The following is a 27,706-nucleotide window of genomic DNA, read 5'->3' as shown; positions in this document are numbered from 1 at the left end:
AAAAATCAAATTTACAAAGTTCATATTAAGAAAGAATCAAAATACATCCCATTTGTGTTTATGAACAAGAATGAAAAAAAATCGATATGAAATATTAAATTTTCATTATTGTCTGTCCCAAGATATTGATCCCGTAACATTTATATGATTTTTGATTAAAATAAACATACCGGTCAATGCAGTGCAATTTAAATCAATAAAAAAGGGGGATCCTAAATTTCTTTATTGATACATCGTCTGTTTATACCCGGAGAATTAATATGAACGAAAACAAAAATCTCACGTACATTCTAATTAGGAATTTGATTACATCATTTCTGCGTTCGAAAGTACTGCAGGACACCTCGCACAGTTGTTTAAGTTATCATCCGGATTTTATATTGTTTGCAATACAAAATCCCCGTGGATTTTCCATTTTTATTTGTATGAAACCTGAACGGTAGAGGGGTTTCAGAGCAGATAATCTGGACATTTTTCATTCTAGTCAATGGTAGCAGTTTGTGCTAAAATGTATTTATGATTATCGAGATATTCCGCAACAAATGGTGGAAGGAGAAAGTTGGGACAGAGTATACATGAAGAGTTAATTTACAATGGTGCTGCAATTCCTACTGAATCCATGATTGTAAATGTTATTATAAAATTATCATCCTTTAAAAATCATATATTCTTACCTTATATTAGTATAACTACGTTATACATATAACATTATTAACAATAATGAATCAATATTTTAAGCCCGTAAGTATCAATGGAAAAATATAATGGGTACACAAGCTCAAAGATTTTTCTTAAGATATGTGGAATAGTTTTCAATATAATCTAGTGAACTCTTGTAGTAGAAGAACAACACAAACCCATGTTCTAAACCCTCCATGTGTTCATGGTCCAAGTCCAGACCCAAAGTTTTCATCCTATTAGCCAGGAGAAATCCGTCGTCACGCAGAGCGTCAATATCAGCCGTCATGACGTAGGTTTTAGGCAACTTTCTCAAGTCATCGTCATTTGCAAGTAGTGGAGAGAAGTACGGATTAAGAAAGATACTGGTATCAACCCCCTTTACAGTACCAGAAGTGGTAGGGGCCACTTCCGATGTCACTCTTTCCTTGCGATATTTGGATGGCAGCATTTCCATGTTTATATATTTTGAGTATTTTTCTCTATCTTCTTTAGAAATATGTATGTTTTTTATCATTGCAGATGTCAACGGCTCATTTCCAAATGCATATAGTTGCATGCAATGAATTAGTGTGTCCTTCATACAAAAAGAAGTGCTTCGACGATCGGGATTTTCCAGATATGACGGTAAGTTTAGATCGAAAGACTGCAGGGTTGGGTACATCAGGCTCAGAAGTTTCAGTTTCGGAACATCTTCTTTTTGTAGACGAAGGGCGGTTGCCATAGCAAGGTTTCCCCCCGCACTGTCCCCTGTAATATCAAATCATTGACCAATCAATTCAGGTTTTAATCTGTGAAAATTAAACTATGATGACACATTACTGTTTAGTAATATTTGTATATTAGAATGCTTCTCAAATTGCACAGGGAGAAAAATTCCAACAACCTATAATATTGTCTGGTGTATTCGGTGTTTTTTCTTTGTATTTTTCACCATATGCATTTTATCATAAATGTGCAGGATCAGATGACGTTCAGTTTTCAAAAATTGTAAAGTGATTTATAGAATATTATGATTCTACCTATACTATGTATATTTATATACATCTTAAAGTATCTCTTATAGATCGTCAATATCCTTAACTTGAGGCTTTTGACATAAATCATTGTGCTGCAGAGAGGTCAAAACTTGTATGTACAGAGAAACATGTAGGTTAAGTGTGTAAGCTACGTATATAGTTGTTTTTTTAACAAAGGCCAAGTCAGAGATTTATATTTTATGATGTTCAAAACTTTAACTCTGTTTAAAGCGTAAATTCGTCATGTGGGTTCAGAGAAATGCGGTCGTGTCCGAATACTGATAAGCTAAACAATGCCTTCTAAGTTTACATGAACTAAATAGGTTTAAAGACATAAAAGCTCCACGCTTATACTAATCCGTACAATTTATTTTTGGAAGTTCATGTTTCTACACTTGAAAGGAAATACCAGTGACAAGTTTCTGAATAAGGTTGAATAATGCGACACGTACATTTTGATTTTGTGTACACGTAAAATTTCAAAATGTTTTGAAGTATGGTATCATACTACATACTAGCATCCCCTCGAAGGGTCGGCGATACAATGCACACAACTCGTTGAATAAAAATCATACACCATCGCAAATCATGAGAGACCCTAATACATGAGTGATATTCAACGTATATTAAGCTAAAAATGCGATAAAAGACGATATTTTACATTTGTATACATGTAATAACTGTAAAAATGTTCTATATAATAATATATATTTTTTTAACAATCATAATAAGTTCTGTCGTAAAAGTAACGGAGATTACCTGTAAAGTTTAATTTTTACCTGTTAACCCTATTCTGTTTTGGTCCACGTTGAATTTTTGAGCATTTGATATGAAATATTTTACGGCAGTGACACAGTCATCCAGAGGCACGGGGAATGGATATTCTGGGGCACGGCGATAGCTGAAGATAATCGAAACATTTCATTGATTATAAACACTTGTATATCACAGGAGAAAAAACAGCTTGCGACATTGACAAACGAAATATATACTTACTCTATCGATATAACAACTATGTTGGCATGCTTGGCCACTCGACGACAAAAAGCATCGTAACCATCTGTAAAGGGAAAGAAAAAGTAACATATACAGGCATTGGACTACTGCAACTGCGTGCATAAAGCTATGGTGGCATAGATCTGCCACCACTTGTCAGAAAATTATGTCGACTTGTCAGATGATTATGTTGACTTGTCAGATATTTATGTCAACTTGTCAGATCTTTATGTTGAAATGTCAGAAAATAACTATATTGACTAGAAACTCAATATTTTGTTGTTAAAGCGTGTTAGTGCCACTGACTGCCATTTACCAGGCATCATAATATCTGACAGGTCGACATAAAGATCAGACAAGTTAACATTTTTATTTGACAAGTCGCCATAACTATCTGACAGAAAAAATAATATGGCCACTAGTTTAAAGAAAATTATCCTTCATATTATAAGTCGACTTGTCAGATAATGATGTTGACTTGTCAGATGTTATGTCGTCTTGTCAAATAATTATGTCGACTTGTCAGATAATTATGTCGCCTTGTCAAATAATTATGTCGACTTCAAATATGATTATGTCAACTTGTCAGATCCTTATGTCGACTTGTCAGAAAATATTATTTCAACTGGATGACACAAATTTGGCGTGGAAAGGTTATAGTGTTAAATGTTTAAACACGTGAATAAGTGACAAGTCGACTTAAAGAACTGACAAGTCAACATGATTATCTGACAAGTCGACATCAAGATCTGACAAGTCGACATAATTATCTGACAAGTCGACATAAAGATCTGACAAGTCAACATAATTATCTGACAAGTGGTGGCATATCTATGCCACCATAGCCACCATATAAAGCAATGCATTTCTCTGTGCACTTTTGTGCTTTAACGTTGAGTTAGAATCCCACACTCATGCTTCTACAATATTAATGTATTCATTAAAAACCTAATCTTGTAGGTACCTTTGGTTTTCTGAATTACCTGCAAAAATGAACTATGGAAAAAAAATAAGACTGCGACACACTCATGGTAAGCGATGATCAGGATCAGTACGAATAGACAAGTATGAACAATATAGAACAAAAGGCAATAACAAAACTAATTTTAAAGGCAAATTTGAATTTCATTCCTTCGTTTTTTTAATGTTTTCATAATCTTTGCACGTGATTTTTAAACAATTAGATATACATAGAGTGACCATTACCTATGTCCAAGTAAGCCCATCCACCGCCGTGAATATTTATCAGGGCCGGGGATGGTGTGACAGAGAGACCCCTAGGTGTGTAAACGCGCACCTGTACGCCGTCAAACACCTTATCCTCTACCTAAACGATTTCAAAATCTTATTTCCATGAATAACTAAATTATTATTTAACAATACAAGGCACCTTTCTCACCTTGAACGTAAATTTTATTTAATATTCAAAACCAAAGATTAAATTATGAATGACCTTGTCAATCATTTCAGAAAAAAAAATACTTTTTTCCAGCAGCTTCTTTAAATAGGCATTGCGCGAAATACATATTAGTAAGAGAAGTTTTACCCACAATGTTCCATCGTCAGGTTCCCTTGAAAACAGTGTATTCAGTTCGGAGACACGTCTGGTTATGTTGACCTCTGAACCCAATCCAAGGCTGCTCCCAATAAGTGCCTGAACAAATTGTCATTATGTATATAAGAACAATTGTAAATTTTAACATGCCTTGGAATTTTTCTAATTACATGAAATCACATTGAACACGCGTCAGAGGAAATCCGGACTCACAATGTCATGCATCACTCGGACCATTGCTCGAGAAAACCGCTGTTTGACAGGGTGTTTGGCGTTTTCAGGGAAAGGTGTGTACAAGTATTGGGCTAACAGGCCGCCAAAAATCACCCAAGCCACAAGAACTGCAATCCTCGAGTCCATGCTCACCTGAAAACAAGTATTTACATTATTAACAATTTAATTGATTGAAGATTGGTTATGTTTTAATTTGTATTTATTTTAGAAAATGATAATTAACGAATTCAGAGTCGACTAAAACCCGGGAGGAATCTTTTACCTCCTTTTTTACGGTAAGTACCCATATGTTTTACATGATATGAATAGTTGAATACATATTTGAAGTTTAATCACATGTGATTTTATATATATTCTAAAAGATTGGACAGTATAATTTTGATTAACGTATCAAAATTTATTTATAAAAAAATATTTAGATATATCTGTTTTATTAAAAAGTTTTTACTTACTGTCTTTCATAATGGTCTGATTTGAATAAATGTATCGAGTTTATTTGCGAATTTTGTCACCCGAAACACGTGTTTTTTTGTGAAAGGTTTGCGGTCATTCGCGAGAGTTTTCCGTTTATTCGCAAAAATTTTGCGGTTATATTGCAATACTTTTATTTATTATATGATTGATTCATTCCTAGCTCTCTGATTGATTGGCTCAAATCCAACTATCTCGAATACTAGTAAACAGAACGTTATATTCACCCGCACGTGACCTATGAGGTCAATATAACATATGATATACTCTACATTGGACTAAAAATAGATCGTCCAATGAAACTTAAACATTGCTTGATAACACTCAATTTAATATATGTCTGTATCAATTCGTCGCTGAATCATATAATAAAATCATCATTGCTGGGTTTTTTCGATCAATACGATGATTTAGTCACCCTCGAAGTACAATATTGTATTTTGTACTTCTAGGGTAGCTAAATCATCGTATTGACCTTTGACCTCAAAAACAGCAATAATCGTATATTATTTATTAATTTTTTTATTTTATTAATTTTTTATACAAAAATGACCCCAATGGGCTCTCATTGATCAGAAACTTCTATATCGGTCACTACATGCAATATGCATGCGCAAAAGATAGCTTTAAATTCCACGCACTAGCTATACATGTGCCTTTTATGTAGTTTGATAAACTTAGTGTTTACATGTAAATGTAGGTATGATGACTAATATAATTTATCTTTATTCAATTTTTAATGCGAAGGCATGTTTTCAAGTCTTTTATTTCCTGTTTTATAAAACATAAACAATAGTTTTAAATCTTACCTTGCTATCCCAATGGCAGTGTTATATGACATCACATGACAAGAAACACCTCTCAATGAGGCAGATAAGCACCCTAGCCATTCAGTGTGGTTTCACCCTCTAATCAAGAGTACCAGCATTACCTATTACTAGGGTATATAGGGGAGGTAACACTGACCGTTATTATTACATACCGGTATTGTATTATGTATCGAGTTTAAATTTTTTACTCTCTCACTTCACGAGTGGTACAAAGTACATGTACTTGGATCGTGTAAAGATACAAGTATATACACAATTAGTAGGTCAAATGTTTAATGCGGGGGTTGATTTCGGTAAAAAAAATTCATTTTAATTAATTTTTTCTCCATTTGAAAAGAAAATTAAGTAAACAGTTCTGAGAATTTGTCAGACTTTGTTTCAAAATTGATAAGTTTTATCCAGAAAGTTTAACGTTTAAATAAACAAAAACTCTGCAGAGGAACCTTGTTTATATTACAAATTCTTATCACTTAACAAATAGAGCATTAGATCTCGTTTATACCTTGTCAACTGACAGACAGTCAAATTAAACATATAACCATTTAATTAAATGAAAAAACCGAAGTTGGAAATGCCCCTTGGAATTTCAAAAACATATTTTCAGATATTTTAAGTATCAGGTATCATGTTCCAATCCATACATGTAAAAGGTTGTCAGGTAAAGTTTTTTTAATTCTTGATTTAAAAAAATATTTCTAAAAAATCGAAATGGTTATTATTTTATATCTTTTTAATCAATGGATTGTTATCTAAAGAATAATAAATAGCCATATAAACTAAAAGTACTTATCAAACAATGACATTTTGCAAAGAAATTGAAACAAAATTACGAAATTTTAAAAAAATTGCAGTAAATCAGATTTGAACCAATACCAATTTGAAAAAAAAACTGGTCCTCCTGAGAATTATTCTAAAACTGAAATTTTACAAAAATACTACAGTTTATTCTGAGTAATGAATGTGCACTATAACATAAGTAAATGAACAAAACAATTTTCAGCTAAACAACCTGGAATTTTTGCAAAATTGTTACCTTCCAACTTTATAGGATTTTGGTAGCAAATACACTAAGATATAATTAGAACTTGTTCAACTATAATAGGTTTAAAACAGTTGAAAAATGTAAAAGATTTTATAATTTTCGCTCTGGTGAAAACTTGTACGATGCTTGCTTGCATTACATTAAAATAAAAGACTAAAATCTTAATTGATATTGTTTATTTTGCAAAAATCAAACAGGAAATAAAACTTGTATTTAATATGAAATTCATTGAGAAGAACATTGCTATAGATACATGTAAAGTATAAGGTTCAACATATGATTTAACATTGGATTGATTAAAAATGCATGTGTATTACTTATATTTTCTAAAATTGTTTTGGGTGGTTTCAAAAAACGTATTAACGGATCTAGAAAGTACGTTGTTTTATGATAAACATCCCCTACAGTAACTTATAAACCACAGGCACTTGACGTTATATACTATGTCGTAATAAAAATAAATACCCTTTATCTAGGTATACGGTGTTTCTTTTTATCATAAGAAAACTAGTAACGTCAGATGCTTGTGTTATAAACATACAAAGGATAGACCTTTTTCACAAATCTCAATTGTTAACCTATACTTTTATTTTGTATGAATGCACTACTCTCATATTAATAGCATGGGATGTTCTAGCGCGGTTTTCTTTTTGTTTTTGTTATGCATTTCTTTTTGGAGAGGAAGAAGGTGGTTTTAGATTATTGGTAAAATATTCGTGAGGTTGTATAAGCAGATATTACATTTCAGACGATGTAACAAAATAACAAAATAACAAAACAAAGCATTGCCATGTTATTAAAGGGGCATGGTCAAGATTTTGGTCGAAAATTATTTTTTCGATCTTATTCATTACAATGCTTTAGTAAGGCATTTTAAATAGGCGACCACAATTTGAGTTGAGTTACAGAGCGAGTTACAGAGCTTACAATTTTTTGCTATGTAAACAAAGCTTTTGTTTACATTTTGAATGTTGAAGTAAAAATTCCAGTTTTACTCCTTAAATAAATGTGTTAAACGTCAGGAGCTGTTTATTTATGCTTAAAATGAATAAGACGACTAGCTTGAAAAGAATTTTTACTGGTATATTGAACATATGTAAACAAAAACAAGGCACAAGCGTTGTTTACATGATAGAGAATGTGAGCCCTGTGTCTTGCCTTTAACTCTACGACTGACTCTCAAATTTCATTTGATCATTAGAAATGAATTCATAAGGCATTGTAAATAATAAAAACAGAACAATAGAACTGGACCAAAATCGTGAACATGCCCCTTTAAGTCTGACATATTGGCAGGTAAGTCAAAAAACTAGATGCCAACTTGTCACGTTAGGAGCCACCCGAAAAATCCAAAATTTAAAACATAATGGTCGAAATTTTTATATCTGTCATAACAAAATGTTCACTGATTCTTCAGAAATACTGTGTCAGATATGATGTCGAATGAATATACGATCCCAAACGCAGTAATAAACTACTTCATGGATATTCGATTTTGTGTATGGAGAAAATGTTCATTTGGTGGTTTAGATTATTAATAAATATATCACTTAACTTTTGCAGGTTGTTAAAAAAGTTCTTATAGAACTGAAATTAATTTACCCTTAAACTCTTACCACCAGTAGAATTTCATCTGAGCATCAAAATAATAATTATAAGAAATAAACATTTTAACATTTGACGTTTGAATTTCTCAATCATAAAAACTATGTTATAATTCCTATCGATCCTACTTATTGAACTTGATGTAGAGACAAAAATATGATAATATATTATACCCTTTATTCTTTACGATAGTAGAGTATCTGGATCAATAAAATTGCTTATCAATCATATTATTTCATGATTTCCATAAAAAACGGAAAAAATTATTAAAAACGGATAAAAATAAACACACAACTGACAAATCGCCATAAACCTTCGTTACAAACCAGGAACCAATAAAATTCTTGGAAATTATAACCTTACATAACACACCAATAGGTTGGCAATTGCAGGATGTCGACAGATTACTTTCCGTCATTCGTAAAACTATAAAGATTATATCGAGTTCATATTAGCAGTCGGCCGGAAAGGATAAGACAGTCGTGTGGACCTATGGGGAGAGGCAAACAATCACTTCCTTGTTACATGGATGATGTTTATATTTTCTGAAAAGTCCTCACAGTTCAGTACAAAACACCGGTTGTGAAACCAAACAAACCAGTGCATTTTTTTCATTCGAGCAATGGAGAGTACGTTTCCAACCGCTCTTTCGATTTCTCTGGTCGTCAATGTAATTCTTGGGATCGTCTTTAGCGGAATGTACATCTTCCTCTATCCTGGAATGACTTCTACCAAGGAAAATCCCGTGGTTCAGGAGGCGCGTCTTACGTCCACGTTAGCAACAAACAATGGATTCTGTGTGTCCTGTGATTATTTGGGTGAAAGCCTGTTTACGTCGAACACGTTATACACGGAGGTTTTGCAGGTGAATTGCGGCAACGAACACCGTCTTTGCTGTTACAATGACACAGTGCTTCAAGGATTCATTTTTGCAGCGGTAGATCTCTCTTCCTTACAAATTAGATATTTATCATGATAAACTATAGAATCAATATGAATTCATTTTAATCTATGTTATTTTTATTTTTACATTAGAAATTTTAATATTGATAATTTCCCCCATTATATTTCAGGCAAATAAAGTCAGAAACTTAAATGGTGAGGATAATGACTGTCCATTATACTTGAACAAATTATAAAAGAAAAAAGATTAATAATAATGCAAAAATATAATATTATACATGTATTAAAGATTATATCATGTAACGAAATTTTAGTATAAAATGAGAAAAATAATAGAAGCTAATGTTAATGGTACAAGGGATCTTCAAACATGAGTCATAAAATATTAAACTTTGTTGTACGAACGTGGTTGTACTTAATCAAGCAGCCTTTATTCATATATATATTTTTTAATATTCAGAAATAAGTGATGATATGTCATCTTTGAAAGACTCGTTAATTACTTGGAGAAATAGAGAAAATGCTGCTCATCTATATATCGACACCAGTAAACCTCTGTCTAAAGGTATGTTATTGTATACAAACTATTTTTTTTAAAATTCTACATGATATTTAACCATATACACATGTATATCTGATACAAACGTTTGTAAAAGCATATGCATATCATTAAGTCTTTACAAATTATTACTAATTTTATAAATTTGTACAATTCTGTTATTGTGAAAATTGAATTTGAGAGAGAGAGAGAGAGAGAGATGAAAAATTGTTGGACTCGCATAAAATAATATAGGAATAGAAACATGAAAATGTAGACGTTATGACTTTAGTGAAACTGATCTATTCAGAGAATCAGAGAATATATTTTCTACATGATTGTTATTCAAAAGTTTTAATTAGTATTCAGACTTTTAATAGAATGTACAAGAGTTAAAAGACATGGGCGAATGTATATTGAATTAATCGCAACAAATAATGTTACATTTAAAAGGGTCGGATAGTCTTGTCCGTTTTATACTATATTATTTCTTTTGACAAAGAGATAAAGGTGTAAAAGTATTCAAATTTTAGATCTGAATATTTTTTTAATGAATTTTAATGGCTAAAATTATTATTTTTTTAATAGCCTAAAGTATAATTGATAAGTAATTTGTTGACCATTCTGTCTCCTGAAAATATCTTTTTTAATAAATAAAAAATTATGCTCATCAAAATTTCTAACTATAACCGGTTTGAATTTAAATAACACTAAGGAAATAGAAACAATATCGCAATTTTTATTGCATCGAACCCTCAAGTTAAAAAGCTTAAAGCGTAAATGCGATCTATTTATTAAGTGTACACACTTCTATAAGTTTTCTAAAATATTATGTTTGGCATTCAAATAATTTCTTCATTATTGAAATTTGTACTTTTAAAAATACATATTTGCTTTTTACGCTGTACATGTGTACTTTCTTGTAATTTTATTAGATCAATGCAGAAGTATAGAACAAATACAACACTTTAAAATAGATTTTGGAACGCATACACCAGTTGGTAATCGAAACCCTAAAAGTCGATGTCTTGATATAGAAAATAACTGACGTCGTATTTTGAATTAAAAAACTATTTAATCTTCAGGTATAATTTCTTTTATTCAGCTTCTTATCCGCTCGACTATATGATGTTAACCGGTTAAATTGGCCATCTTCTTTATTAAAAAATGAAATTTTATTTTTAAAAAATAGCAATTTTCACAAAATACTTAAATATTCCTGAGAAATCAATATATAATACTAGATTATCAATCATAATTCAATCGTGTTTTATAGAATAGTTGAGTTAAAAAACCCAAAGAATAATCATTATGATTTTTTTTTTCATGAATATGTATAAAACAATCAATACATGAAGTTTACAAGACTAAATAGTTTACACTAGGCTTACAATGCAATGAGATGCCAGAATCTAAATTTTGCGAAAGCTAGATTGTCAACCTTAGATCACCCTTGACCATGTAGTTTTATTTATGAAATATTATCAAATGAAAGGGACTTTTATTCTATTATTTGTACTAGTATATAATTAAAGGCACGGTTTATTAATCAAAATTTTAAAAAATCAAAAAGAGGAATTTAATATTTAGTGTGCCATGCAAATTATGTTTAGTTGGAAAAAGAATTATGAACTATTTTACATCTGACATTTTCATTTGTTTTTCAAAATACTATTACCATATTTAGTCTATTTCGGGAGACTGATTCTGAGAAATAACATCTTCTTGACATTGTAAAACAAAACATAAAAACTGGTTAACTTTAAACAACTACAATATTTATTCACAAATGATAAGTAGCACTTAATTTTACATTTGCATATCTTATTAATATTTATTCATAAATGATAAGTAGCCATTCATTTTACATTTTAATGGTCTTTTTGATATTTTTTCATCCACTTTATACCTTTTATATATATTTATATAACCTGCCTCCCACCTGTACCCACAATTATTGTAAAGTACTGTTTAATTGTATGCTATGGCAATGTATGTAATGTACACGCCAATAAACTACTACTATTTAATATCTTAAAGATATTTATTCACAAATGATAAACAGCACTTAATTTGACATTTGCATATCTTAAGAATACAAATAGTTTTAACTTTTTTTTTTATTGTTGACCATTTTCTTTTAAATTATAAAATCTTATGGTTGTTTTGTTTGCGTGTTTCAGCCATATGTTTTATATAAGTAGAGGGTATAATTTGCTCGAGAATTTGTGTGTTTAACCCGTTGTACTACATGAAATAAATTGTAACATACTAATAACTTGGTTATCATTTATTTATATATCTAGATAACTATGTACGATGGCAGACTTCTGATCCGCTAGGAAGTGCCTTTAAATCTCCCAATATATCCCTGGCCAATTCGACCACTATCCGTGTTTCAGCTGCAGGAAAATACTATATTTATTCATCGTTAAAGATTCTGCAAGGCTATACAGCCCAGAGTGAAAATTTCAACGTAATTCTAGGAAGGAAGCGGAAAAGCAGTAACAATTCTTACCTTGAAAAACTTCAACTTAGAAAATTTAGAAATAATAAAAGGGATCCACATGAGTCTGTTTTGTTCCATGGAATTGTTTATCTGGAAGCAGAGTACGAAGTTGTTGTGGACGTTCAGGAGAACGCCAAGAACCTAATTGACGTATCATCGTCTTTCTCCAATTACTTCGGAATATATAAAGTTGAATAAGAGGTTTCACATTGTGTTGAAATGTAATGGAAGATACTGTGACATATCACAAATTCTACTCAGGGCAATAATCAGTAGTTAACTAACAGCAACATCAACTGTGGATATCAACTGGACACCCATAACATTTCAGATGTTGGAATAAACATTGTATCATGCATGTACAAGTTTTAAAAGAAGAAATACTGGTACAAATGTAGATGAAATTAATACAACCCTTTCATAGTTTATATATTGTTTTTATAAAAATCCAAGGAAACAATTACTAATTTGTATGCATTTATCAGAACTACATGTATTAACTCATTTATTTGATAAAAATTTCTTTAAAATGTTAATTCGATGATCACTACACATGCTTTTTTAAAAGTGTATTCATTAACCATATTAAAAATAAATTGTATAGTATGATTACTAAAACGATGGTAGATTATGAAATTATTTCATCAAAGTGTTATATCGAAAAATTATACTACAAGATAGTTGCGAAATACTTGTTTTAGGATGGTTTTCCCTGACAAAAAATTCAGATTCATTGAATAGATCTGGATAGTTTATAGTTTGCATAATGTAAAAAAAAATGGTCTATCAAAAAGTAATAAATAATTGTTCTTTCGAAATATGTTCAAGGTGTATTTTTAATTGATTGTGAACAGATTTATCAATAAATTAATCAATGAATTGCCGTATTCTAAGAAAGAATAGAAAGGGGTGATTTTCGCATCCTTCATATAATCAAACCATAATATGAAACAATTTTTACACCTTTCAACATTTTATTGATAATACTATGGGATCAAGTAAGACAAGAATGCTTGTGTATTTGTTCAATGTGATTAGTTCAGTTAAAGGTGATTGTAATCATGTTTCTTTTTAATGAATAAATGAAAATAGTCATATCCGAACAATCCGAACTCATATCTTATTTATCTTCCATGCATTTCCATTACAATTTCTTAAAATAGAATCACAAGAGCGATTAAAGTACTACAAATTACAAAGTACTAATTATATTTCCTTTACTTAGAAAATGGATTTATTTTAGGATAATTTCAAACATGTATATGGTTTAAAAATACTTCTGACGTTTTTCCTGCATACTTTTCCACAATACAGGAAACTTCCCCCCAATTTCAAGTGTGGGGAAATCCAAGAGAACGATTGTTTAAAAATGAGTAACACGTGTAGAAAAATCAGATAATTCAAGATGACAGCCTATTCGCCGTTTCAGAAGTGCTTGATATCATTAACATTTGTGGGGAACGTATTGATAATTATACTTGGCAGTGCATGGATTGGCTTACCTTGGGAGACTATCTTTCTCAATTTCTGGAACCGCAAAACCCCTCTAATGGATAAGAGAAACGTGAGTGGAGATGCGATTGGGCTGACCAAGGATTCTGTGTGTATGTCATGTGACTACCTGGGGGACACTGTGCTTGCCCACGAGACCCTGTATAGCGATGTTATAACAACTGAGTGTGAAAACAAGCTATGCTGTTTAAAAGACGGGGAAATTCGCAACTTCCTACAGTCGGTAAGTAGATAAACGTCTCTCGAGAAATCCCATTGAAGTTAAGTGGATGCTACCTCATCAGAAATAATGATATATACCAGTGTTAATATCAATTTCAAATTTTTCTCTCCTCTTTTTGTAGATAAACGACCTTAAAGGTAAGGGTTCTATTTCAGTTGCATGATTCGATTTAGAATTATGAAAAGTTTTCAAGAAATTTAAAATTATATTTTGTGGTAACATTTGGATCTGGTTTTTTGATTATTATATTGAATATAAAGAGACGGAATTCGACCTTTGGAAAGCTAATGTAAAATATTTGACCTATGCTGTTACCTTCCAGAAAGCAACTCACTGACCAAGACTTCACTAGGCTGGTGGAGAAACAGACCCAATTCCGCTCATTTTTATATGGACAAAGATACTCCTGTAAAAGGTAAGTGTTTTATCGACATTTTTATAAATAGAAAGAGCAGTTTGTGCAATTAGTCATTCAAAAGTTAAGTTACTATTTTTGCCATGTAGAATTGTTATAAAGCAACAGTACTTAACAAAATTTTGATCACTTTTGACCTTACGCCGATTTTGGCATACCTTGGTCCTTCTAACTTTATACTTTATTTCCTATTTGGCGATTTTTAAAAAAAAATCTGTATAAGAATAGATTGTATAAAGAAATGCAATTACCTTCTCATTTCAAATGTGAAATTAATTACTAGTAGATTTTAATCATGAGACAAATATTCAATTTTAAAGATAAGGACCTTCAGTGGACGCTTGCCGATTCACAGGAAACAGCTTTTGCTAATGATATTGAACTTCTCAACAAAACTTATATGAAAGTGAACAGTGTTGGCCTTTACTATATATATGCTGCAACAACCTTCGATCTTGGATCACGTGAACTGATCTCGCCATTTTATCAGATTTTAAGGAAATCCCACCCTAAACAGACAAACACGGGAGACGAGTCTCTCGTGTTTCATAAAATTAGCGGATTGACACTGGAGAAACAACAAACAATTTTCATGTCGGGAATATTCTTTCTTATGAAAAATCACCAAATTTCCAGTGAACTTTCAGAGGGCGGACATAAATTCTTGGACTCGTCAGCGGTTTTGAAAAGTTATATTGGTGCATACAAATTGCACCCGTGAACCACCTCTAGATAAAGAAAAAAAGACTTATCATGTTTTGAAAAAAATACACGTATATATCAATAATGTTTTTGGCAAGTTTTTATGTACTTGGACCTTTTGACAAAAGTTGTTGCCAAAATTGGCTCAAATTAGCATCCAAATAACAAAAATCAACCTTGTATGGTTTCTCATTTATTTTAATGTTCTTTTTGTTGAACCCTTTCATTATTATATTTATTGAATAAAATGCAGTCTTAAAAATGTGTGCATTATACATGTAAAAAGTATCTATAAAGTATGCTATATCAGTATCATTATTTGTGTATTGTTGATTAGTTTGTTTAACCAAATATCTTGTGTGATGTTAAAAAAATCATTTAGTGTAATGGGGAAAAAAAAGAACATCCATTCAATTTTACGACTGTGACAAGATATGGCTTTAATCATGAATAAATTGTTTTGAAACCCAGATTCATTGTTAAATAACATGAAAACCTGCTGTGATGATTAACTGAGAGAGAGAGAGAGAGAGAGAGAGAGAGAGATATTTAAATAAAACCATAAATTTAATCTTAATTTCAAGTTTAAACCTAGTTTTAGTAGAATTAAACTTTTGTAAACAAAAAATGTTACTTATTTGTTTAAAGCTGTTTTTATACACTTTAATCGATTGGAACCCCCCCCCCCCCCCCCCCACACACACACACAAGTTCAGGTACTTCTTCTTGCTTTGTCCCCAATATACCGCGGCAACAGAGTAAACATTACGCAATTAAGAAGGGGCGGAGGAGGCGAAGTGACCGAGCCCCTTCTTAATCGCGTAAAGAACGTGGGGGAATAAGCCGAGGCATAAAATCACTTAAATCCTTTTGAAAAACCCACAATTTTTTCTTAAAATATCACCTTTGTTACATATATTAAGCATATGTAATCATTATTCAATTTTGCCAAAATCTTAAAAAATTGACTTTTAATCTAAATGATATAAGACATCAATGAATGTATATGCTAATTGAGCAACAAAATGCTAATGAAATCGAATGTTTAGACTACAGTTTTTTATAGAGTGGGTCATCATACCATTTTTAGGACGTAAACTGATAAAACATGTAAACGTCTATCTTTTTTTAATTTAAAAAAAATGGTACCAAGACCCACTCTATAGTGAAAAGCAAGTATTCTTCCTTCAATTTTCAAGATGATCATCAAATGACAAAGACCGAATTATGTTTGCCCAATACTAAATTGAGTTTGTTATTCAAATGCATGGAAACATGTGATTTCGTGGTGTAGCGGTTAGCGAGGAGTTCATGGAACATAAGTATGTTGAATTGGGTGTTCAATTCCTATGAATCGTGTTGTAATTTTTTTGTTATATCTTTAACTTTGTTTAAATTCGGAAAACTCATTTGACGTTAAGAAAGTAAAAATTGCGTTACTATAAATTCAACACATGCACTTAATCATTCTATAGTTTTTGATAAATAAGTTATCTTTAGTACTATCTTTTAAAATTAACATGTTACTTTGTTGAGGGAGTACAAATTATGAACTTTAAGACAAAAAATTGGAATTCTTTATTCTATGTACACGCACATAATAAATTCTCTGGAGATATGTAAGCACATGAATAAAAATAATTGAAGTTAATACACATATTATACTAAATGCGTGATTGTCATTTGAAACATACTAGTGATAAGGTTATGGTCACTTGTGGGCATATGCCTCAGCTTATTCCCCCAGGTTCTTTTACTTATATGATCTAACTCACCAGAAACGTAGCCCATTTTAATTTCATTAGCTTATCAAAAGTTCTGCGTCATTGTGAAATTAAAAGAAATTCTTTAAGCTTGATAGAATATTTAATGACTGCTGATTGGATGAAAAAGTGAGTTATATTCTTAGGATTAAAAATTTGACATATTAAAACTTATTTGAGGGAACAGCACGTTGTAACCAACGACAGTAATTTGAGCTATCGATGTGTTATTTAGAAAATGGTCAATATTCAAATTATAGAGAAAAATTATAAAATCAATGCATATCATAAAAAGCGTTACCATGGTGACAAAATACATAATTTGGCTGATTTTTTTTCCACTAAAATGGCTGCATGTGCACTAAAAATTACATATCAAAATATAAATATTTATGGTTCATGTCACAAAACAGAATGAAATTCAGGATACTTAAATATTTTGAGGTAGTTTTGAATGTTTACTTATAAATGATTCGATTATTTGAAATAATTTGATAAGTGGGACAATATATGCTTTTAACTTTTATACAATATAAGAAACTGAATTTTACCAAAAAGAACGAGCGTAGCTTTTTAAGTTTCAAAGAAATAGGAAATACATATTTTTTTGGCAGCTATAGTTTTATAGCATTGCTTTTAAGTTAAAAAAAAGAGTTCATGTATAATATTATAGGTATGTACTTTTGCTCACAAAAAATGTGATTCTTTATTAATTCTGAATGTTTTGATAACAAGAAAATAAAACACCTTAAATAAATCTTAAATGTTTCATGTCCTCTTTTTATCTCCTTTGTTAGTATAGCAGAGGGTTTCGACTTTTATAAATAAAAAGGATTCTGTGAAGATGTTACATTGGAGTGTAACCTTTTAGGGCTTACATATGTAAATCAAAGTACTGAAGTACTGACGGGATTTGATTTTTATCGATTATTATTTATTTTAAAATAAACAATATGTTATTTTGCATGCTAAGTATTTTCTTATATGTATTTAAATTACGCACATTTTTTATTATATAAATTCTCCGACAGGAATTTCGTGAAAACCCCATATGAAAACCCCATATGAATCTTGTTGTGTAATATTCAAAGAATTAATTCCATCAAACTACGTGCCAGTAATCAAAATAGTTCTGAGAAATTGTATGGATTCAGGCAATATTGAACTCTAGTCATGTTCAACCAGATCGACGTTCGGCTGTCTCCGTTAATATCCGACAAGCGAGAGAGACTCACTGCTTGTAGGTTGAACAAGTCTGGCGTAGGAATACATACAATGTACGACTACAAAAAATATCTAAATTGTTCGACCATTTAAAATCTGACTATTTACAAGGTATCTATAAATAAGTTTCCTTGGAAACAAGGCTTTAGAATACACTACATCGAATTTGTCGATGAGAACAAAATGTTGTCAGCGATGTTGATTTGTGTTTCGGTCCAAACACTGTTTCACTTTCGGTTTGCCAGAGTAACTGCGTAGGAGAGTTGATTAAAATCAACTCCCCAAAAAAAACAACAACATACAATATATAATAAAGCCATCGAGTTTGATGAGCTCCAGTCATTTAGCTTTCAAGAAAATTTCTTTGTCAAGTCGATTCAAAATTATCCTTATTTGCTTTGCGTGTAAGTGGATGTTTCTCCACGTGATAGACTTTACTTTCAATCAGAGACCCCCCCCCCCCCCCAAAAAAAAAATGAAAAACTAAATTTACGCATAAGTCAGGATTTACCTTAAGGTAACAGATAGTTTAATTCAAAGGTTTTGGCGGAAGTTTTGTTTTTATATTGACTGTTTTTGGAATTTTTATAAAAATTTATTAAATTTAAAAACAGAAAAAAACCGGTGACATATTTGTTCTACTTTCCATGATTAAAAAGGTAGTCAATAATCTTATTTGAATTCGACCCATCATTCTCCTCTATTTTGACATGTGAATTTACTGCGACATATCCAGTTATTAGTACCTTTTCTATACCTTCATTCATTTGTATAAGATAGCTAGGTAAAACATTTGATTCTTTAAAGATTTTGACATTTATTCAATGAATGTTAAGATCTCTCTTTTAAAAAGAAATCTATATCTACTATATTTGGTTTAAAGTTATAGTTCTACATATACCTGTTAATAGTTCTATTTTAAGCTTTCTTTTATAATATTTGTGTATTTCTTTTGAAGTTTCACTTATGTCTAAACTGAATCATATGCTGATAGTTAAGCAGAGCAAATTTGTTTTAAAAAATATAGAATTGGCCAATAGAGCGATTCTACGTGAAAACCCACAAGTCAACCAAGATATGTGTTTCCTTTCATTTTTGTTCTGTTTCCCCAGATAAAATGTAATGGAAAAACCTACTTTCGTATTGACGCATAATCATTCATGACATGAAGAAAAAGGCTCAACGCGCCGCAGACATGGTTTCCTGTGCACCTAAGACTTGTTTGTATTTTTCATTCGGAATAAACATTTTTTTGGCGATCTTCGTTAGTGTTTTAGCCATTTATTTTAATACCTTGGATAAGGAAACCGTTGAAAATAAGGATGTTCCTAAGCCATCGACCAATATTGCCCAAAAACTTCTTCAAGCCAACGTTAGCCTTGCCGGGGATCTACAAAGTTCTGTTTGTTTTAATTGCGATTATTTAGGTGAAGATGTAAATACGAATGAAACATTGTATGATGATATCTATACGACGGATCGTCAAAATAAATTGTGCTGTTTAAAGGACACGGCCATTCAAGAATTTATCCGTGCTGTAAGTATATATAGTATCAAGTCACTATCGAAAACGAAAGTTGGTTATTCAACATTCTTTATATTCTTTTTCTCTCTCTCGTTAATTGTTAATTTGATTTTTTTTAATATAAGAATTTTAAATCTTTTTAATCCAGTAGTTAAGTTATTAATTAACATATGAGTAAATGTTAATTTAATTAACAAAATGTGACTCGGCACAAATTGAGCATACATGTGCATTTTGATTCGAAACCGAAACTGATCTTTAATTGAACATTTACAATCGAATAATTTAATTTACTGAATATCAAACGAAAACAACTTTGATATCAGATTTAAAACTCATCTAAAACTGATATTCATATCTATCCCCCCAAAAAAAAAAATATATATATATATATATATATATATATATATTACACGTGTATATACATGTAAATTTAAAGAACCTGAAAAAACCCCATTTTATTAAGTTATTATATGAAGAAAAAAGGAGGAAAATAGATGTATCTGTTGCAGTAATTGGTGTTTATAAGGTCTGAACCTTCTGAGAATATTACTTAAAATCTTACTTAATGTTTAATTAACTGATATAATTATTTTCATTTTCTTACATTTTCTACAGATTCAGAATGAAGACAACCACATTGGTATGTTATATGCAAATCATCTTTACAGAATATAAAATCAATCTAATTCTAGTTCAAATAATGATTATAGAATGATTATAGCAACCAGAGGTATGATATAGTTTCTGTAAATATAGAATATCGGTTTTCCTTTTACAGGTAACGCGAATTCAGTCAGTGATTCTTTTCATTGGTGGAGAGAGCGACCTTGCGCTGCACATCTATATTTGGACCGGAAAAAGTCGATCTCAAAGGGTAAGTGTGCTATCGTTATAGTTACTTTACACTTTTAAATATTTTCACAACTTTATACCCCCCTCCTTCCAATTAGAAAATGATTAGGGGCCATCAAAAATAATAATGTGTCTCCGCTAAGGAAAAAACAATTAAAGTTACTGGTAATACTATGCTAAATCTGCATAGTATTACATGTACCTTAGCTTGCTCTGTGCTTCTTGTGTGAGGTTTTAATTTCTTTTAAAGCTGTTTCATAATTAAATAAAAACGTAATTAATTAACATATACATATGTCTAATTATCATATTTTAATTTATTTTTTCTTTAGAAAACAAACTTCGTTGGGTAGCTAGCGATTCACTCGGCACGGCATTTACAAAGGATATAGATCTGCAGAACGCGACCCATCTGCAAATAAAGCACAGCGGGAACTATTTTATATATTCCTCCACCACCTTCGATCATAGCAAAGACATCTACGTGGAGACGTTTTATCAGAGTCTGACCAAGTTTCACCCGCTGTTGCCGCGGACGGGTGACGTTGACCTCGTGTTTAGTAAGTTTGGTGGCTCCAAAACATCCGACAAGCATCACACAAATTTTCTGGCGGGAGTGTTCGAATTGCAGCGCGGGTACCTGATATCGAGCTCCCTATCCCAGAGTGCACACAACTTCCTCGATCAATCTAATCAAGTAAATAACTATATAGGGTTGTTCAAGCTGTAAGATATGGGAGATACTGTGTTTGATACTCATTCATTTTTGTGACGATAAGAGTTTCACATTTTTGAAATCTCAAAACGTTGTTTAAAATATATTTGTTGTATCTATGTCTGTACATTTTTTTATTACACAATAAACTATTGTTTTAATTTTCGTGTCCTTTGAATCTCTTGTTTTGTTCCCTTGTTTAATTTTTAAAACTCAGAACACATAATTACAATTAAGCGGTGATAATTAAATCGATGCATACCCGTTCCTGCTAAATCATCTAACTTACATGTGTGTTGACAATTATATAATCTGTAATTCAAAAAATGTTTTTAAAAATTCTCGGAAATTGTACTACAATGTTCATAGTACATGATAAACTGTGTGGTTTCTTGGAAATTTTGATTTTATAATAATTAAACAAATAGTCCGTCTATTTCCATTTTAAAAAAACAGCGGAAGTCAATTAGGGAATTGTTTCCTGATGATAATTTATGACTATATACAATGAAAATCGTCTGTGTCAGAAATTTAGTATGTTTTTGGACAATCTATCAAACAATGTCTTCGATAGCTTTATGTAAAAACTAAGAATTGCTGAATATTAAACCAATCGCATTAATTCCCAACCTTCTAAATTAATTCCAACAACAAAATTATATAAAACAAATCGGTGATTAGAGATTAAAAAATAAAACATTAAATGAAAATAAAGAATATAAATTTAAAAACAATACAATACAGATTACGAAATATGCAACTCAGATAAAGATAATACATGCATGTACTTACATACTTAGTTGGCTTGTTCGTGTATAGTGGCACATAAGGCAGCAGCCACACCTGTCTTTCCACCCAGTCCGATACTTTGCTTTTGCCACCACTATTTATCACGATAACTTTATCTTTTTTCAGTTCAGTTTATAAAAATATATAATATAAAAAAAAAATCAAAAATATAATGCAAGTCATAACCTGTAGGAACCAATTTCGATTTTACTCAGTTCCTGTCGGTTATTTTCATTTGCTCAGATGATGGAACAAGTTGCCGATATTTTACAATTAACTGGTAGATGACGTCTCTTCTTAAGACCACTTTCATGACCTCATCTAACTATTGCAATAACGACCCCCCCCCCCCAAAAAAAAAACAACCCAAAACCACTTGCAATGGTTAATGCAATTAGCCAGTCTTCTGAAAGATATTTCATTGGAAAATATTTCTCCATCTTGGACGTGGACAACAGACACAGGGGCCATAAAAAAAGTTAGACGAGCTTATTTTCGATCCGAGTCTCACTTTTACAAAAGGAATATATAGCAGAAAAGTGAGACTGAGATCAAAAGCCACCTTGGATGACTTTCAAAGTTCTCCTAGAATTATTCTCGAATTGAATGTTATTCAAGGTCGGATCTCTTCCAAGTAACATATCATCACATATAAAACTGCTAGAAATGGTGACAGCGTGAAATGCGCACAGGCATTTTTTGTGGTCTTTGAAGAAGGAAAGAGCGTAAATCAGAAATCAAATTATAGGCAAAAAACACCAGCGAGCTCCATCACACATTTCTGTATAAATTAACAAAAGCAAAAATTATTTTCCCATGTGTTAAGTTTGATAAGAACAATACGATACGATAATTCTCTATAAAATTTCTTGAAGAGTGTCATTATGACTAGCACGTAAAATATATAGAATTCAATGTTAAAATGAACAGTGACACAATTAAATTAAAAGATTAGTGTATCTTTAGATTAAAAGATTTGTGCAAATTAAAGATAGGATATAATATATTACATGTAATTTCTAAACATATCAGGTTAACAGCGTAGCATAGTTTTAAAACCTACATAGATAAGAAATTTTCCCTTCAAATTTAAACTAATTAAAGTACAAAAGGGACATTGAGCCTCCCCCCCCCCCCCCCCCATACAATTATAAGAACAGTGCATATTTTGTTTATTGTTTTGTTTATTTTTATTTCTTTATTACCTCAGAACACATATGTCAATTGTATTACCAATATTGATAATATAAACAGACTTGGCATTGTGGTAATTTTATATAAATATTGCATGTTATTGCATGCATGTTAGGAAAGTGCATGTTCATGATGTTACTAGCTGTTACTCCACTCAGTGAAGGATCAAGTGTGTTACGTAACAAGAGCAAAATACATGTATATGTCATCACGAATTCTACGCGGAATTCCACTTCAATTCACTGAATCGCCCGGCCGGAAATAAGATAAATCCAAATATTTCAGTTTACTGGTAACAGTTTTTAGAGCCAAAGTCAATTTCAAATGTAAATCCATATAGATATGATTATAAATTTTCTCTTTAAATATTTTTTTTTTTGGATATTTGATCATCAGAATAGCACATTTGATGTGGTAATTATGAAGTAGATTGTCCATGTCAGGAAAAACCCCGCAGTGTCGACAATAAAGGACCTCCTTTTTTTTTTTATCTTGTCATTCCATCTAGTCATCAATATGTATATTCCTGCCATAATTTAATACATCGAGTTTTGCTTAATTTTTTGGAATAGATATTAATATGATAGTGTACAACTACACGTATTTCCTTATCAAAATCAATTCAGTTTGGGAATCCATGATTCATATCCCTTTTTCATTGACAAAAAAATTTAAAGAACAACTCCTAAAAGACCCTGATTCTACACATGAATTTTATGTCCCATCAATATTATATTATATTTAACAGAAAAAGAGGGAAAACTCCATCGTGGGCGATTTCTGATGTAAGTTGACCCAAATACGAGTAAGTTAGAGTACGATTTATCAAAAAACTCTTCTTTGTGAAAAGGTAAAATTGATTTGTAACTAGTAAACAATATGGCATCGGCATGGATAGAGAAATTGAAAAGCGCCCAGAAAACTTGCATGATTCAAGATGGTGAGAAAGAAATGTTCTCGAGATATTCATTTATATTCATATGATGCAATTTTTTTATCACATCATTCCTCTTTCAGTACAAATGTATCTGTTAACGTTAGAATAGATAACATGGAACAACTTTTGGTTAACAACTTTTTCTGTAACTCCACTATTACCAGACTACAGAGATTGATCCCTCAGTATATCCAAAACTGTTTAGGGATCAATCTTACAAATTGTGGGCTTATAGGGGAACATAGTGATACTAACAAAAAATCGCTGCATTTGACATCCATTTGCGAAGATTTTTATAACTAATTACTGCCAAATATATTTTTTTTCACTAAAAATCTGTATCCCATTTTGGGTACCCCTGATACATCTATTTTATCAGAACTGGGCTACTCTCTCTCTCTCTCACTCTCTCTCATTTTAAACAAAAAATGTAATAGTTTGTTTTTAAACTTACTTGGCAAATGTTTTTTGTAGGCCGTAGGAAGATACACTTTGTTTTTCCAGATGGCACAGAAATGGCCGAGGAGTATGACCAAAAATCCTCAGAGCTAATATGTATGTATTATTATGGTCACATTATTTTTATGTAGTCATACTTTTTACATGTTTTATTTAATCTTTTCAATTTTTGGATATTTTTTGTTTGAGTATTTCAGTATATAGAGAATCCATAAAAAGAATAACTGAATTTTATAAAGTCAATTTTTAATTCACTAAGTAATAATATTTTCGACATTCAATATTATTAAGATTTAATTTATTTTATTAAGGAAGACTCAATTTTATTATGACATGATTTTTCGTAATAAAAATTTGTCCTCCTTTTCTTAGTGAGAAAATGGAAAAATAAGGCAACTCTGGGAGTGAAAGCGACAAAATGGGAATTTGAAGTTGGTGAACAATTAGTGGCAAGAAACCTGGATTCAGAGGGAATGTTAGAAAGCTCAGCTAATGTAAGAGCTAGAAATTTAAGAGTGAAAATGACTATCAAACAGTTCTTTATTAATTTAAAATATTGGGTTTTCATTCAAAGAAAAAATTAAGAATTAAAACAGTAAACTTGTCATCTTCAATGTGTAAATCACAAAGTCAGCAGAAGAATGTTTTAACTTAACACATTATTCCATCTTACATTGCTCATTTTCTTATGTTCTATCAGCAACCTCAATACATGTATTATTTATATGATCATATTAAAAGAGTTGATATATCATGGATATTCAAAGAAAGGCAGAAAAACAGTTTTACTATCCCAACCTATTTCCAACTTTTATCTATCAATTTTTAAAAAGGTGTTAGATAGTTACTCAGTTGTTTTGCTTTTACCTTAACTAATACCCGATTGCATGTTTTCTAGATTTAGAGCATTTGGTTCTAAAATGTTCAAAATTTCCTATGCCTGAATGTATTAGTATTGAGTTTACAAAATAGTATTGATAATTTGCAGGCAACTTGAAATGTCATGCTTATATTTATTTGGAAACATTTTTTTAGATAATAACACTGCACATGTGTTATAATTATAGAGTAATTTAAAGTGTTTAATTCAAGGTACCATGGATTCATTCATATAAAGTAAACTAACTGTTTGAGCGATATATTTTTGATGATATATTTTAAACTGAATTTATTGTTCACAGCCAGTATTTGCCAGGAAAGACACAGCCTCATCATTCCAGTGGAGAATAAGAAATTTACCATACCCAATTGATACTTACAATGTCACTGTTGATCCTGAAAACCGCACAGTCACAGTGAGAACGACTAATAAGAAGTAATAGGCTCATGCACAATGCATGCACTTCTCTACTTTTATCATTTTTTATCGCCTTTGTTTTTCATTAATTAATCGTTGCAATCTATCAAGGAGCCATGCATGATCTTTTTTTTTTAACATTGAGCTGTATTTACCATTTTGTTTTACTGAATGCTCATTATTGTTGTGCTAATGCTTTCAAATTATTTTTATTGCAGATATTTCAAGAAGATTTCCATTCCTGACATGGACAGAGCTCATCTTCCTCTTGATCAGAGTGCAATCAATGTAGCACATGCAAATAATACACTTATAATCACAGTAAGTATTTACATGCAGATTGATTGAGAGACAAAGAAAAGCATCAAAGAATTAGAACTTTGCTAACCAACAGTCGGATTTGTTTAAGAATTTACAAGTTGGAGCATTGACTACCAAGATGAAAGCATTAGTGTATATATACAAACTCACAACTTAAGTGGGTATCTGATTATTGGGTACCAGGTGCTTTGAGATTAAATATTGTCAACATAATCAGGTATCTGTTCTAAGTACATGTACCGGTACTATATTACCTGTGTAGTAGAAGATGTACTATTTGTGGAGTACCTTAAAAATGAAAAAATGTGCAATTTTGGATAAAAAATATAATTTGAAAAATTTAATTCAGTAAATGTGAACAATAGTAGCTGGCGGATTCAAACTCATGATCTGTGTTTCACAAGTCCAATACTTTAACCATTGAGATATGATGATATTCAACCAAATCAATTGATACATGCAATTTAACAAAACCTTTAAATCGCCATCTTGTGATGTAGTGTCTGAAAAAGTATACGTCTAGGTGTAGTGAGGTACCTTAAATAAAAATTTCTATCAATTCATGTATGAATTAAGCTCTTTGAAATAATAAAAAAGTTGTAAATCTTTGTGAGTTTAAATACATGTTTTATTGTTTTTCAGTACAAGAAACCAAAGGAAATTCTGCTCATGGAAAAAGAAATTCAGGAGGAGTTTAAAAAGTTAAAAGCTTCAAAAGATGGTGATGTAGATTGTACACCAAGCTGATTGCACAATTAATACCCCGTACTGAAGCATGACTTAGACATCTGGCATCTCGGTGCATGACAATTTCTCTTTTTGTTGTGGAAAGATTATCAGGGATTCAGCAAATTTTTTACAGCTATGCAACACTGACAATGGAATCTCTTGTACAGCTGACCAAGACTACCAATGAAAAGAAATAAACCATATAGTATTTTTGAAATAAAATATGAAATAAAAAATGAATTGTTATTAATTGTGATTTTTCATTCCATTTCTTAACAAAATGGGGGTTCAAAATATCATGGCTGTGAATACTTATATGTACAGCAAATTTTTTCCAGTTTGAGACTTGAACAATTTTTTGCCCATTTCTTAGAAATGACTGTGTTACATTAATGTTTGAAATTTATAGAATTTAAAAATATTGTTATGAATATATTTTCATCGTTTTAAATTCTATTAATTTTTAAATTATTCAATTTTGTTGTAAAACATTAGCAAAAAAAAAATAATCATGAAATAGATAGTTTAAATTATTCAGCCTATGAATATTCCACTTTTTCTTGCTGCGAAAAATAAAAGAATATTAATTCTGAACAGTGTTCAGATCAAATGGTGACAATAATATTTATTTTATTTCTTTTAATATACAAAATATGACATATTATA

General features: G+C 31.0%; 5 protein-coding genes across 5 annotated transcripts; 4 read left to right on the top strand and 1 right to left on the bottom strand.

The window, feature by feature from the left end:
- Positions 1-18: 18 nt before the first annotated feature.
- LOC105325630 (arylacetamide deacetylase) lies at positions 19-5,968 on the bottom strand. Its single transcript, XM_011425286.4, has 7 exons — positions 5,763-5,968; positions 4,462-4,614; positions 4,240-4,347; positions 3,900-4,020; positions 2,694-2,757; positions 2,477-2,598; positions 19-1,428 (listed from the first exon to the last, which is right to left on the bottom strand). The coding sequence occupies exons 2-7, from the start codon at positions 4,606-4,608 to the stop codon at positions 779-781; spliced, it is 1,212 nt and encodes a 403-aa protein (XP_011423588.3). The 5' UTR covers positions 4,609-4,614; positions 5,763-5,968; the 3' UTR covers positions 19-778.
- LOC105325632 (uncharacterized) lies at positions 4,739-15,704 on the top strand. The gene is made up of 5 exons (XM_020066087.3): positions 4,739-4,757; positions 13,695-14,115; positions 14,237-14,252; positions 14,438-14,530; positions 14,851-15,704. The coding sequence occupies exons 2-5, from the start codon at positions 13,786-13,788 to the stop codon at positions 15,249-15,251; spliced, it is 840 nt and encodes a 279-aa protein (XP_019921646.2). The 5' UTR covers positions 4,739-4,757; positions 13,695-13,785; the 3' UTR covers positions 15,252-15,704.
- Positions 8,763-12,963, top strand: LOC136270488 (uncharacterized). Its single transcript, XM_066067963.1, has 4 exons — positions 8,763-9,367; positions 9,504-9,528; positions 9,794-9,898; positions 12,178-12,963. Exons 1-4 carry the CDS (start codon positions 9,053-9,055, stop codon positions 12,576-12,578), a joined length of 846 nt encoding a protein of 281 aa, XP_065924035.1. The 5' UTR covers positions 8,763-9,052; the 3' UTR covers positions 12,579-12,963.
- A 3,646-nt stretch (positions 15,705-19,350) lies between the features above and the next one.
- On the top strand, positions 19,351-21,479 carry LOC105325629 (uncharacterized). The gene is made up of 4 exons (XM_011425285.4): positions 19,351-19,756; positions 20,363-20,387; positions 20,526-20,621; positions 20,932-21,479. The coding sequence occupies exons 1-4, from the start codon at positions 19,385-19,387 to the stop codon at positions 21,327-21,329; spliced, it is 891 nt and encodes a 296-aa protein (XP_011423587.3). The 5' UTR covers positions 19,351-19,384; the 3' UTR covers positions 21,330-21,479.
- A 2,663-nt stretch (positions 21,480-24,142) lies between these two features.
- On the top strand, positions 24,143-27,280 carry LOC105325628 (protein DPCD). Its single transcript, XM_011425284.4, has 6 exons — positions 24,143-24,237; positions 24,709-24,789; positions 25,066-25,187; positions 25,875-26,008; positions 26,209-26,311; positions 26,954-27,280. The coding sequence occupies exons 1-6, from the start codon at positions 24,177-24,179 to the stop codon at positions 27,056-27,058; spliced, it is 606 nt and encodes a 201-aa protein (XP_011423586.3). The 5' UTR covers positions 24,143-24,176; the 3' UTR covers positions 27,059-27,280.
- Positions 27,281-27,706: the final 426 nt, after the last annotated feature.

The sequence above is a fragment of the Magallana gigas genome, chromosome 8, assembly GCF_963853765.1.
Source record: "Magallana gigas chromosome 8, xbMagGiga1.1, whole genome shotgun sequence".
Taxonomy (NCBI): Eukaryota; Metazoa; Mollusca; class Bivalvia; order Ostreida; family Ostreidae; genus Magallana; species Magallana gigas.
This window is presented reverse-complemented; position numbering and strand designations above follow the sequence as displayed.

Bases quoted from the DNA above. Each gene is read 5' to 3' on its own strand.
- LOC136270488 (XM_066067963.1), top strand. From the start codon at position 9,053: ATGGAGAGTACGTTTCCAACCGCTCTTTCGATTTCTCTGGTCGTCAAT. The intron at 9,368-9,503 runs GTAGATCTCTCT...ATTATATTTCAG, and splicing joins AAGGATTCATTTTTGCAGCG to GCAAATAAAGTCAGAAACTT. The intron at 9,899-12,177 runs GTATGTTATTGT...TTATATATCTAG, and splicing joins CAGTAAACCTCTGTCTAAAG to ATAACTATGTACGATGGCAG.
- LOC105325632 (XM_020066087.3), top strand. From the start codon at position 13,786: ATGACAGCCTATTCGCCGTTTCAGAAGTGCTTGATATCATTAACATTT. The intron at 14,531-14,850 runs GTAAGTGTTTTA...TCAATTTTAAAG, and splicing joins CAAAGATACTCCTGTAAAAG to ATAAGGACCTTCAGTGGACG.
- LOC105325628 (XM_011425284.4), top strand. From the start codon at position 24,177: ATGGCATCGGCATGGATAGAGAAATTGAAAAGCGCCCAGAAAACTTGC. The intron at 24,238-24,708 runs GTGAGAAAGAAA...TGTTTTTTGTAG, and splicing joins AACTTGCATGATTCAAGATG to GCCGTAGGAAGATACACTTT. The intron at 25,188-25,874 runs GTAAGAGCTAGA...TATTGTTCACAG, and splicing joins TGTTAGAAAGCTCAGCTAAT to CCAGTATTTGCCAGGAAAGA.
- LOC105325630 (XM_011425286.4), bottom strand. From the start codon at position 4,608: ATGGACTCGAGGATTGCAGTTCTTGTGGCTTGGGTGATTTTTGGCGGC. The intron at 4,021-4,239 runs GTAAAACTTCTC...GAAATCGTTTAG, and splicing joins CTGACGATGGAACATTGTGG to GTAGAGGATAAGGTGTTTGA. The intron at 2,599-2,693 runs GTAAGTATATAT...GATTATCTTCAG, and splicing joins ATAGTTGTTATATCGATAGA to CTATCGCCGTGCCCCAGAAT.
- LOC105325629 (XM_011425285.4), top strand. From the start codon at position 19,385: ATGAAGAAAAAGGCTCAACGCGCCGCAGACATGGTTTCCTGTGCACCT. The intron at 20,388-20,525 runs GTATGTTATATG...TTCCTTTTACAG, and splicing joins GAATGAAGACAACCACATTG to GTAACGCGAATTCAGTCAGT. The intron at 20,622-20,931 runs GTAAGTGTGCTA...TTTTTTCTTTAG, and splicing joins GAAAAAGTCGATCTCAAAGG to AAAACAAACTTCGTTGGGTA.